The sequence below is a fragment of the Haliaeetus albicilla genome, chromosome 23 (genome assembly GCF_947461875.1).
Source record: "Haliaeetus albicilla chromosome 23, bHalAlb1.1, whole genome shotgun sequence".
Classification (NCBI taxonomy): domain Eukaryota; kingdom Metazoa; phylum Chordata; class Aves; order Accipitriformes; family Accipitridae; genus Haliaeetus; species Haliaeetus albicilla.
Window position 1 is genome coordinate 1,326,683 of NC_091505.1, and position 12,419 is coordinate 1,339,101.

The following is a 12,419-nucleotide window of genomic DNA, read 5'->3' on the forward strand; positions in this document are numbered from 1 at the left end:
CTCTCTTGGAAGTGAGACAAGTTACAGAGTTTAGTTTAGGTTAAAAAGCGCTTGGGGCTTGATTTTCCGTCCCTGCACTCAAGCCCACAATTTAAACCATCACCTGATCACAGTGTACAGACCTCTGGCAAGCAGAGCCGCTTCCACATTTTCTGACAAAACCAATTTTCATCAGAAAATGTCAATTCCGATGAGATCGAAGCATTTAATCCCCAAACATCTTAATTTTGACGGATGGATCCTCCCCAGGGTTCCCACAGATGGTGGCGGGTTGTGTTGGAGCTGCCAAGCGGCCGAGCAGGGCCGAGGAGATGTACTAACGGGAGCCGTGGCCCTGGGACAGCGAGGATGCAGCCAGAGGCCAGGCAGAGCCGCAGGCAGGGACTGGGATGGCTGCTGGTAATGAGACCTATTGGCTATTTGGGGCTGAAATTAAGTGAAAGCCTAAAATGTCCAGTGCACTAGAAATTCACCATTTTTTGCTATTTCCAGCTGCTCAGGCCCTGGGAAGGACCACAAGGAAAGGGGGGGGGGAGGGAGAAGGGTCCTCTTACCTGTCCCGCGTCAGGTGGGGGGACACCCTCCATGCACTGATTTCCTGATGTCCACATCACCCCACGCAACATTTTCCAGGAGCAGTCCTGAAGGTCAGTCCGTACAGGTGGGTAGCTGTCCCCTAATGTCTCTACCCACACTTTGGGGTGACACCCATCCTCGGCTGCCCACCAGCATCGTCACCTTTAGCAGCCTGCTGCTGGAAAATGTCTCTGAGCTGGCACAGAGTGAGCCTGGCACAGCTGAGCCGGACCTGCGCCGATGAGAAGAAAGTGGCAGTGGTCACCTGGGGACAGAGCCATTTCCAGCCAACCCAGCTGTCTGCTCGGGAAGGGCCCCTGCGCTCCATCGTTCTGCAGAAAGCCGTGTCCCTTTTCCGCCGGATCCTCTCCCGGAGACCTGGAAAGCCATGTGCCCTCTGCTCCATGTTACGCTGGAAGCTGTTAATCGCTGCCAGTGGGTTTAATTGGTAGCTAGAACACACAGACCCCATTAAAGCCCACGAGGGTGCCAAGGGCTCTCATTCATGCACAAATGAAGGAGCAATCAAACCCACTTAGGTAATAAAAACAGCTGGAGTCTGGAGGCAACTGCCTGAGGCATCAAACCACATGGCAGGCAGGACAACCCTCTAAAAAGTCTGCATTGACTTATCCTTTGATTGAAAACATGGGGATTAGGCAGAGTGTTGCAAGATTTTATTGGTTAGAGGCAGGAAGCCAGACCAAGAAATTATGGGTCATCTTCAAAAAACAACAGAGATACGGAGCTTCTTGAGCACAGACCTTGCTGGAGAGCATCTCCAAGAATATTTTTCCAGTGGGAATGACAAACGAGAGCATCTAATACACTGGCTGTAGATGTCATATACCCACAATATTCATGGCCCATTTTGCTAGTTTTTCGTGCCGTGGCAGATAACCACAACATTTGATCATCACAAGGAGCAACAATAACATGAAGAGCCTTCTAGCTCTCCATTTCTGCATAGGGATTTATCTCAGAAAGGATTCCCAAAGCCACCAGCCAGGCTGGGGTGTCAGCTCTTGGCCTGGAAGCTGGGCTCCCCCCAGAAGGAATTCATTTTCAAAAGATTCAGATCATGAGGCTCTGTATTCAGTGTTTTTATTTGGCTCTAATAGGAGAGATCCTGACTCACCTTTCTTTTATCCTGATTCTAGTGAAATACCTCCTGCTTCACAGGAGTTGCTGATATGGATGGGTAAGAGGGGTGTATGGACTATTGTATTTACGGAGCAATTAGGGAGGAAAGCTAGTATATACATGAAGAGACTACAGTGAGCATTGCAGAGCTGCCCCATGTTGCTCAAGAAAGCCATAGCTGAGCATTGGCAGTCACCTGAAACTTTGGCCCATTCCTTGCAAAGTACTCTCAAGATTCAGAAGTGCAAAGGGCTAAATAAACAACCAGCACACCATTGCTGTGCAAGTAGTTTAGATGTTAGTTATTATCGCTGTTGTAGAAACTTTCCTCCTTGTTTGGTGTTTTGCACACCCTGGTTGTAAGGCACCCAGTTTTCCCTACGCAAGAGGAACCTGGTAACTCCTGAATAAATCCAGAGGCTTTGAGGCAGTTGATACAGAGGGCACCTGCTCTCTTCCTTGCTGGGACCAGCCCACAAATCTGTGAAGGAGCTGCTAGGAGGACAGGTTCATCCATGGAATAGAGCTGGGAGGGGGTTCCTGCTGTCACCGTGGTGCCCCACTGTGTCCCTGCTTGTGCATGCCTGTGTCTCTGGTTCAGAGTGTGCAGAGGTGTGTTCGGGGATCCCACCCTGAGTGTCTCTTGCTCAAAAAGGTCATTGCCAAGATAAAGCAAATCCAGGGCAGGATGCTCAGGGATGTGATGAGAAGAGACTCAAAGGGTGAAGACTTGGCTGTTTGGAAAAGAGGTCTGCTAAACTCTGATACACAGGGGAATGAAAGGGAGGGAATGCCATTTACTTCATCTGTTTCTTATCTAATTTTCCTAGGTGAACACCCAAGTCCCAAGGCTAGTTGGGTCTTTGGGTTGGCCTGAGACAGCTGTTCCGCTGCTTCAGCAATTGTTTCAGTGGTCGCAAGTGTGGAAAATGAGATCGGAAATGACTTCGTGCACTGGAAAAGGTATTTCTGTGCTTCCTGCTGAGCTCATGAGCCTTGTGCGGTCCTCAGGGTCTGAGTTCCTTCAGGTCCTGAGCTTCCTGGAGGTGTGGAGAACCAGCTGCTGAGCCCCTCGAAGAGGAGACTCTTATCTGATTTCCCCTTGCTCCAGCTGACTCTTTGAGTGATGTGCAGAAGAGGAGCATGCCCAGGTCTAATCCCAGAGTCCCCAACCTCCCAGGCACCTTCTGGGGCAAAGTCTAGAGTCAGTTCCTTGCAGCAAAATGCAGCTTGGCACAAAGTTTGCTTCCTTGGGGAGAGTCAAATCCAGGGCTAGGAACTGAACCGCTCTCTGCAACCTTCCTTCTCTGAGCTGCTGAAGTGCAGAGAGTGAGGAAAAAGGAGGTAGAAGAGTCAGCAAGAAGAGCCCAGGAAAAGAAATTATGAAATACCCTGTCAAAAGCTTCTGGCTGTCATGAGAGAGTTAACAAATCCAGGCGCTGTCAGCTGAAGGGGAGAGAAAGTGCCTGGGCCCACTGCAGAGCTCCCAGGAGGGACAATTCCCCTTTGCAATAATTCTGCCTGAGTCTCCGTTGCACAGAAAGCTTCCAGTGAACCTCTCTGGCAGCCGCTCTCCTCTGCCCATCACCTGATGCTGCAGTCTCTCCGCAAGCAGCAGAGGGGAGACCATGACTCAGAGAGCTGTGCTGACAGAAAGCAGAAGGGGGAGAAGCTTCAGAGCTTCTGCCTGCTCTTGCCTGTGGATAGTTGGAGCATCAGTGTGTTGGCCGGCCACACTGCTGGTCCTGGTGGCCTCTGGCACGTGTAGGATGCTTTAGTGAATGGGAAGGTCTGCCTGGACCGTGGTGTGCGGGGACTGGCCATTGACCCTCTCCCATCTCTCAGGCCACCAGGGAGAGGGCTTTCCTGGCAGCACCATAGTGCTGATGCAGTTCTTCCCCCAAGGAGACTACTCCGGAGTCAGGATTCAGCCCCCCGCGGCCTCTCCTCCATCCCGCTGCGCACGCAATGTGTTACGCAGGTCCAGTTTAGGGACCTTCTCGCTGCAGAAGCATTGCAGTTTGGTGGCCGTGCCTGAATCTGGGCAGCAACACACATGGTGATGGTTGCTTTCAAAGCCTCCTGTGACTGGATGTGACCTTTCCCCATGCATGTCCAGAGCCAAAGGACCATCTTTCAGGGGATGCTTCAGCCTCTCAGGTAAGGCTGTGGTTTGGTCAGGATTTTGGGACTCTTGCTGACGCTGTCTGACCCAAGGTGCCCAGCAGGATCCCCATGAGAAGGGACGTCTCCGAGGATGCCGTGCGCAGGCTCTGTGGAGAAGAGGGCGAGTGGGAAAGGGGCCAGGAAAACTGATACTAACCCTGACTCCTAAAACACCTGCACTGTGTATAATTGTCCTTACACGCATTGCTGGGCTGGATTTTCCGGGCTGCATAAACACCCACCGTTCCCTTGAGAAGGCATTTGCTCTGAGCATGACCAAGCACCCTCCTATCCTCCATCAACCCCATGGCCACCGTCCCCTCTCTCCAGCAGGCCCTGGGGTTCCCCCTCCATCAGTCCCCTGCTCTGGGCTGAGAGTGCTGCTGCCTGTCACGTTTCTCCTGCGCCTTTCGGCAGGGCTGGAAGCTGCCAGGGGGCTTCAAAGCCCTCCCCAATCCAGCACGCAACCACCAAACTTCACCTCCACACTTTTTTGCAGCGACAGGATCTGGGCTTGGTGGCAGGGAGGGAGGAGAGGGAAGGAAATGCCACGGGCAGCAGGCTGAGTGGGAATTCGTATGGATGGGTTAGTCTGGAGGCAGAGACTGTCAGGCAGAGACAGGCAGCAATGGGCTGGAGAGGATGGAGAGGTTGCAGAGAGACAGACAGACAGACAGACGTGGAGACCGCAGGACGCTGCACTGGCAGGAGGGTTTGGGTAATCGAGCCAGGTAGCTTCATGGAAGCAGGGGGAAAAAAAAAAAAAAAAGTTGGTGAAACTTTTTCCTTATTTCATCGTTCTTACGGTTTTTAACCCGAGGTACTTTTTCCCTGCAGAGAGAGAGGAGGGGGGGTGGGAAGGCTCCGGCTCACACCCGGGCTCGGGTCTGCTCTGCTCCCCACACCCCCGGGGGAAACCCCGCCCGGAGCTGCGGGCAGGGGCCGGGCAGGGGTCGGGCAGGGGCTGGGCAGAGCCGCCCGGGAGGACGCAGCCGGGGCCGTACCGTACCGGGCCGGGCCCCGGGGCTGCTCGACGGCGGCCGTCCCGGGGCAGGAGCGCGTCCCGGCTCCCGCAGCACCGCTCCGGCCCCGCTCGCCCCCCCCCGCCGCCGGTGCGGGGCCGGAGGGAGCCCGGAGCGCGCCCCCCCCATCCCCATCTCCCGTCCCCGCCGGGGAGGGGGGGCGCGGGGAGCGCGGCGCAGCCGTGAGGACCCCCGGGGCTGCGCGGTGCCGGGGCGGGGGGGGGGGGTGAGTCCCGATTTTTTGGGGGGGTGTACAACCGGGGGGGGGTGAGCTCACTGCCCGGGGGGCGGGCGGTGGGAGGTGCCTCCCGAGAGCCGTCCAATAAGCGGGCGGGGGGGCGGGGGGGCCGGGCTATAATGCCATTGATGCCGGGCGGCGGAGCCAGACAATACCGCGCCCCCGGAGCCGGGCTGCCCGGAGCGCCCCTGCCCCTGCCCCGCTCCTCGCCCACCATGATGTCCATGAACAGCAAGCAGGCGTTCAGCATGCACCCCATCCTGCACGAACCCAAGTACCCCCACCTGCACACCAGCTCCGAAGCCATCCGCAGAGCCTGCCTGCCCGCCCCCCAGGTAAGCCGCACCTCGGCGGGGCTCCGCTTTTCCCACCCCCCCCTTCCCCCGGGTGGGTTTTGGGGGGTCCGCACCCTCCCGGACCGCGCTGCCTTCCGCCCTCCCCGACTTACTTCGGCAGCCGACGGGTTCCGTCTGGGTTTGGGTTTCGTTTAGGGGTTTTTTTTTTTTTGGGGGGGGTGTCCCCCTCTCTCCTCCAGGGCGGTTGGTCCGGTGGGTTGGGGGCTGTCCCTGCCGCCGAGGGTGCTCGGAGCGGGGAAAGGGGCTGGGGGAGCCGGGGGAAGAGCTGGCGGGTCCGTCCCGGGCTGGGAGAGAGCAGCCGTCTTGCCCAACTCGGCCGTGCCAGCCGGTAGAGCAGAGGCTCTGCGGGACACCCACTGGCTTCTCCCCCCTCTGCGGCTGCTCTCTTTTTTGGGGAGGTCGCCCCAGAGGGAAGGGTGGGTGCCCGGGGTCCGGCACCCTGCTCCTGGCCCTTTTATTTGGGGGGGGGGAGTTGAACTCAGTTCATCTTACCTGTCCCAGGGGCAGAGTGGGATCTCCATAACGCTGCTTTCCTTTTAATCCTCTCCCGCTCTTTCGGTTTGTTTTTGCTCCCACTTTTATCCCGCTCCCCCCCCGCCCCAAATCCAGATCCAGGGTAACATTTTTGCGGGCTTTGACGAGACCTTGCTGCGGGGTGCTGAGGCTCTGGCCGCTGTGGATATAGTATCGCAGAAAACCCACCCCTTCAAGCCGGATGCCACCTACCACACCATGAGCAGCGTGTCCTGTACTCCTACCTCGTCCTCCGTCCACCTGCACCACCCGTCCGTGCTGACCACGCACCATCCCCACCACCACCACCACCAGCCCTCCCAGGGCCTGGACGGCGAGCTCCTGGACCACCTCAACTCTGCCCTCCCCCTCGGAGGGGTGCCGGGCCCGGACGTGGGCTCCACACCTTCGCACCCTCACTCCCACATGTCAGCTATCAACCACATGGCCCACCACTCCCAACCTATGAACATGTCCCACCCCCACGGCCTCGCTTCCCACGCCGTCATCTCCGGCCCCGAGACGGAGACGGACCCCCGGGAGCTGGAGTCCTTCGCCGAGCGGTTCAAGCAGCGGAGGATCAAGCTGGGGGTGACCCAAGCGGACGTGGGCTCCGCGTTGGCCAACCTGAAGATCCCGGGGGTGGGCTGCCTTAGCCAAAGCACAATCTGCAGGTTTGAGTCTCTCACCTTGTCCCACAACAACATGGTGGCCCTCAAGCCCATCCTAGAAGCGTGGCTGGAGGAGGCCGAGCGGGCCCAGAGGGAGAAAATGACCAAACCTGAGATCTACACGGGGGGTGACAAGAAACGCAAGCGTACCTCCATCGCTGCCCCCGAAAAGCGGTCGCTGGAGGCCTATTTCGCCGTGCAGCCGCGGCCCTCCTCGGAGAAAATTGCCGCCATCGCCGAGAAGTTAGACTTGAAGAAGAACGTGGTGCGGGTCTGGTTTTGCAATCAGAGACAGAAGCAGAAAAGGATGAAATTTTCTGCCACCTACTGAAGAAGGGGTTGGGAGGGCAGTGGTGGGGAGTGTCTGCCTCCCCCCACTGCAACCGGCCCGCTGTGGTCCTGGCCCCCAGCCCCTCCAAAACGGGCAGGGGTTGGGGTTGTTGGCTTTTTTGTTTGTTTGTTTAAAAAAAAAATTGGGGAAAAAAAAAGAAAAATAAACCTAAAAAAGGGAAACCTGCCCAAAGCGAAGTGAACAGTTTGGTGCCTGCTCCTCACCCCCGGGCAAAGTGGCTGTGCTGTTATGACTGATACAGACTGCTTTTGTAGATAAAACTGGAAAAAAAGATGGAGAAAAAAGAAAAGACAAAACGAAAGGCCTAGGGGGGTGTTTTGGGGTGCTCAGAGTCAGGGCAGCAGCAGCAAGAGCCCGGCAGGTCTTTGTTGCAGCCCCCTTGCCCCTTCCCGGCTTGGCAGGGCAGGTGGGGGCCGTGGTGCCCAGTCCTCCTCTTCTAAAAAATTTTAAAAAGGAAAAAAAAAAAAAAAGAAACAAATAAGAAAGAAAACGAGCTCGAAGCCGCCCTGGACGGCTGTAAATATGGAGGTGCCGGCCCGTGCTCCCCGCGCTCGCTGCCAGAGTCCCCATGCACACACACGCACACACACGCACTTGCATGGTTTTGTTCGCTCTCCCCTGTCCCCCAGCAAACCCATTGCATTTTTGCAATAACTTTTCTGTTTCTACCTCATCGGCTAAATTACAAAAACAGGAAAAAAAGAAAGGATTAAAAAAAAAGAGAAAAGAATAAAAGAAAGAAAGAAAAAAAATAATTTGGCACGTCCCTGGAGTCACCGTTTGTTCGGGGAAAAATGGAGATTTATTTTGCTTTGGTTTCACTCAAACTGTTCGATATCCGTATGACTTCACTGTTTAAAAAAAAAAAAAAAAAAAAAGACAAAAACCCCTACGCTTCGACAATCAAGTCATTCGGGCTCACAGGAGCGGCGCGGCCGCGGCGGGACCGGCCCGGGGCAGCGGGGATGCCCGGGCAGCCCCGGCCCCGGCCCTCCGCGGGGGCGGCTGCCTTTGCAAATAGGGAACTCTGCACTTTCTAAGGCAAGAATACTCTTTTTTTTTTTTTCTTTGCATATTTAATAGAGAAATTTGCCTCCGTTTCCTTTTTTTTTTTTCTCTCCTTTTAAATTAAACGAGATTTCGTTTCGCTGTGTGTGTGCTGAATGAAATTTGGTGTCTGTGTACGCTGCAGCATTTCAAAATAAATCATGCACGTTTTACCTCACCCTCCTGCCTCCTGGAGTTACTGCGGCCGCCGGGCACGGCTCCGGGGAGAACCCCTCTCCGCCCCCCGAAGCCCCTTTTTTCCTCCAGCCCATCCCCGCCGCCTCCGGCCGCCGGCTCCCGTCGGAGCGCGGGGAAAGAAACGAAATGCGGGGAAAGGCGAGGACGGGAGGGGCAGAGCTGCCCTTCCTCGCCCCGGGAAGGAGCGGGGGGTGTGGGGGCTGCCCCCGAGCGAACTCCGCCGGGTTTCAGCCCCGCCGGCGGCTCAAGGGAGGGCTGGAGCCGAGGGGGTGTTTTCGCCCCTTTCCCGGCGGAGACCAGCCCAAACTCGGGCTGTTTTGAAGCCCCCACGTATGGGTCCCGGGGTGGGTTTTACTTTCAAGCCCGGACCACGGTCCCACGGACTAAATTCGTTGGCGGGGGTCGGGGGGAGCGTAGCCCGCCCCGGCCGGGCTCTCCCGCAAACGATCGCGGGGACGGGCTGTGCCCCTCGCCCCCCGCTCCGCCTTCCCCGGGGGGACAGCGGGGGGGTCCCTCCAGGCAGCCTCTGTCACCTCCCCGGCCCTCCCCGGGCTGCGACTTGAGACGGCTGAAGAAGGGATATTTTCACTCCCGGCTCGGCTCATCCTGGAGTTTCTTCTCCCGCAGCCGCTCGCATCGAAACCTGCCCGGCACGAACTTCAGCCCCTCGGCAGCGGGGGGGCAGCCCCCCGGGCTGTGCCCTATGTCCCGGGAGGGGGAGGCGTGGATAAAAAGAGGTGATTTTGTTGGTTGGTTGGGTTGGGTTTTTTTGTTTGTTTTGTAACTTATTCGGGGGGGGTGGGGGAATAAATAAATATCCAAATGCAAGGAGCCGGGGGGAGCGGGGAGGTGTGATGCTGCACCCCGATCGCGGGCCGGAGCGGCTCCCCAAGCCGCAGATTTTACGGGGCGGGGGGAATTAAAAAAAAACCAAAACACCTGAAAAGAGGGAAAATTGTGCAGCGCCCGAAATAAGCGTCGGAGGAGCCGCTTCGCCTGAGCGGGGGCAGGCTGGGCAGCCCTGCCCGCCCCGCCCGCGCCGTGGGAACGGGGCAGCACCCGGGCCCGGGGGGCGGCTCCGGGGAGGCGGGCGACCCGGCCGGGCCCCCCCCAGCCCGCACCTCCGCGGCCGCCCGGCTCTATTCCTGGGCGCTTCGCAAACCCCATCCCCGCCTTTGTTCTTTCGCTCCGTTCCTGTTTTTTCCATGAAGCGAAAAGCGCATTTTCATAAATAGACCTTGGCCAAGTGCTGGCGATGAAATTTTAATGAAGGCTGGATGCTGAGTGCTGCCCGGGGGGGCCTTGGAGAATCAGCTCCGTGCAGCATTAGCAGGGCCCTCTTCGCTCTCCCCAGCCCCCCCTTTCCCCGGCTCTCCCTCGCAGACATAACACGCTCCAGTCTGCCGCTGCTCCTGCCTCGCAGAGCCCCCCGGCCGCCCCCTCCTCAAAGCCGAGAGCCCCAGCCCTGCCTGGGCATGCAGCGAGGGGCTCCGGGCTCGCTGCTCCAGGCCGGGGTCGCTGCCCAGTGGCCGGTGCCGGCAGCTTTGCAGGTACCGCTCTGTCCCCTCTCTTAAAAGTTTGCAAAGGGGAGCGATGCAATATTTATCACCCACGATCATAAAAAGGCGAGTCGGTTATTTTCCAGGCACAAATGCAAAGCGCTTGGGCAAATGCACGCTCAGCTCGGGAACTGGAGCGGAGCTGGGCCGCCTGGGGCTCCTCCGCGGGTGGGGAGCAAAGCCCCGGTCCCCGGACGGTGCTGCCGGCCGCCAGGTAAGGCGAGGGGGGTCCGGCCGGGGACTAGAGCAAATGATGGGGCAGCCCTGGACAATGAGCGTTGGGAGCCACGGCCAGCGGCTTCGGTGGCTGGGAAGGGCAGGCAGCGGCTCCGGGAGTGGTGATGAGGCCTGGCAAATTCATCACATACAGGGGACTAGGCAGGAGGGGCCCAGAGATTGATCCTGCTCCTGCTCCAACAGCACTTGCTGGGCCCAGGTTGGGTGCGAGAGTCTGGTATGCGTGGTGGGGTGGTCCGGGAGGAGGTCGAGAAGGGCCCCTTTTATGTCCCATCCCCTGCTCCTGAATAGCCACCTCCTGGGCACAGGTTGAGGAAAAGCTGCTGGTCCTTCTTGGCAGAAGGTCTGGGAGCCAGGACAGCCCAGGGGCAGGTCCCAGCCGTGGTCCTGAGTCTCGGCTTCTGTGTCCGGCTCCTGCTGCTGCTCGCCAAGGTGCCAGGAAAGGCTAGTGGGCAGGGGTGGTGAGGGACCCCGTCCCAGGGGCTGCGGAGCTTTCTGGCTGTCCCTCTTCTGGGGCAGCACATGAGGGTCTCACCTCGAATGCTCAGGTCCAGTCTGGGCACCTAAAGGGAACCCAAGCCCCTCCAAATTCATGCTCTGCAGCACACTTTGCCCAGGGTGAGGCTGGGGGAAAGTCCAGGGCAAGGACAGCAGGCAGAGCTTCGGAAGAAGTCGTACACAGAGGTGTCATGGGCACATGCACACTCGCTATTCCTGGAGTGCAAAGGACACCCCTGAACCATGACCCCAGAGCTAAAATAGCATTAAATGAAAGGAATGTTGATTGGACTGGACACTCAGGTCTCACCATTTTTTTTTCATTTGAGGTTTGATATGAGCTAGCCTTGAGATCAAACCTGTCGCTTTGGCAGCAGGTCCACCTCTAAGGGTATCTGCTCACCCACCACTGATGCTGGCCCAGAGCTCAAGGAGAAGGTGGCGGCCACCTTAAATGACTCGGTTCCTAATCTCCAAGCTGGTGGAATGGATGGGGTGGGCCAGGCCTTCTCCCTTCCCCAACACTCCAGTCAGGAGATGGTGCACCTTGGGAACTCAAAAACGTCACACACAACTAATTCACCGGGAATTTAACCTTGATAGAGATGCATTTGGGGTCTTCAAAGCAGGGGTGCACAGGTGAGTGTAGACCTCTAGGCACCAGTTATGGTCAATGGAGAGGAGCCAAGGAGTCAACAGTGCAGTTCATCTCTTTCTAACATCGACTTCTGAAGTGGGGCGGGTGGATGGTACTCCAGAGGCATCCTACTCGCCTTAAAGCCTATAAAGATGCTGAGTGATGAGCTCAGATGGAGACAACTATAAATGGGGATGTGACAGCTTAGCACAGACGAGTCCTATCCCTGGTGCTGCAAAGGCTTCCCGAGGAAAGTGGCCCACCAGTTCTGGGCTGCTGAAGCTCTTGGATATCGGTTCTTGGAGATCTGCCCAGTGAGCCCTGGGAGCTGGTGTGTGACCCCGCAGCAAGGATCTCTTCTTGCAATACAGTGCTTACTTCCAAGGTGTTTAGCTCCATGCTGCGCTCTTTTATTATTTTTTTTTCCCTGCTATAAAAGCCAAGACCCTCCAAGAATTTGGGCATCTAAGCCCCTAGAGCACATAGATAAATGGTCCAGGCCGGTGTGCCCGTGACACCACCCACCCAAGCGTGCAGGAATGTGTTTAAAGTTATCCATGCTCTGCTGAACTTGAGTCTGGTAACTCCAGGCAAAGGCAGACGTCTTTGAGGAAATCTTGGGGGAAGCACTGTCCCTCCTTTATGTTTTAAATAGACTAATTTAGGATGGCTGTAACGCTGCACCAGCTCCCTTTCACCCCACTTTGTTTCACAGGTACAGGGACCGATTGTGGTTCCTGAGATGCAGGACGACAGCAAACGGTGCCAGCACACCTCTTGTGTCAGTACCGGACCGCAGGGCCAAGGGGCTGTTTTCCCCACTGGGAAGGGAAACAAGGCAGGGAAGGTTGTTGATAGCCTGACTGTCTGGGGACCATCAGTGTGTCCCATCTCTCCACCCGTGGAGCTTGTAGCTCTAGTCCTCATGCAGAGCTTTAAAAGATGTGGGGAATCCGTAAGTTGGCCACCACCACCAGCCATCCCCAGTAACAGCAGCAGGCATCGCCTGATCCCGGAGGGATAACCCCAGACTAGCACGTGTGTCGCTGCAACCAGCCTGTATGCCAAAGGAGGGATACGTGAACTCCCTCATTCAAATATTACTAGCATGTCACAGCTTTGCACTCAGCTTTGGGTCTGGAGGAGAGAAAATGCTCCATGTTCTTTAAAAGATTCCTGCCTTTGAAAGCCATACAGGTAAAGGGT

The 12,419-nt window shown here is 57.1% G+C and overlaps 1 protein-coding gene across 1 annotated transcript; it reads left to right on the plus strand.

Annotated features, from left to right (window-relative positions):
- Positions 1 to 5,260: 5,260 nt before the first annotated feature.
- On the plus strand, positions 5,261 to 7,242 carry LOC138690679 (brain-specific homeobox/POU domain protein 3). Its single transcript, XM_069810823.1, has 2 exons — positions 5,261 to 5,480; positions 6,111 to 7,242. Exons 1-2 carry the CDS (start codon positions 5,265 to 5,267, stop codon positions 7,014 to 7,016), a joined length of 1,122 nt encoding a protein of 373 aa, XP_069666924.1. The 5' UTR covers positions 5,261 to 5,264; the 3' UTR covers positions 7,017 to 7,242.
- Positions 7,243 to 12,419: the final 5,177 nt, after the last annotated feature.

Bases quoted from the DNA above. Each gene is read 5' to 3' on its own strand.
- LOC138690679 (XM_069810823.1), top strand. From the start codon at position 5,265: ATGCCATTGATGCCGGGCGGCGGAGCCAGACAATACCGCGCCCCCGGA. The intron at 5,481-6,110 runs GTAAGCCGCACC...CCCCAAATCCAG, and splicing joins CCTGCCTGCCCGCCCCCCAG to ATCCAGGGTAACATTTTTGC.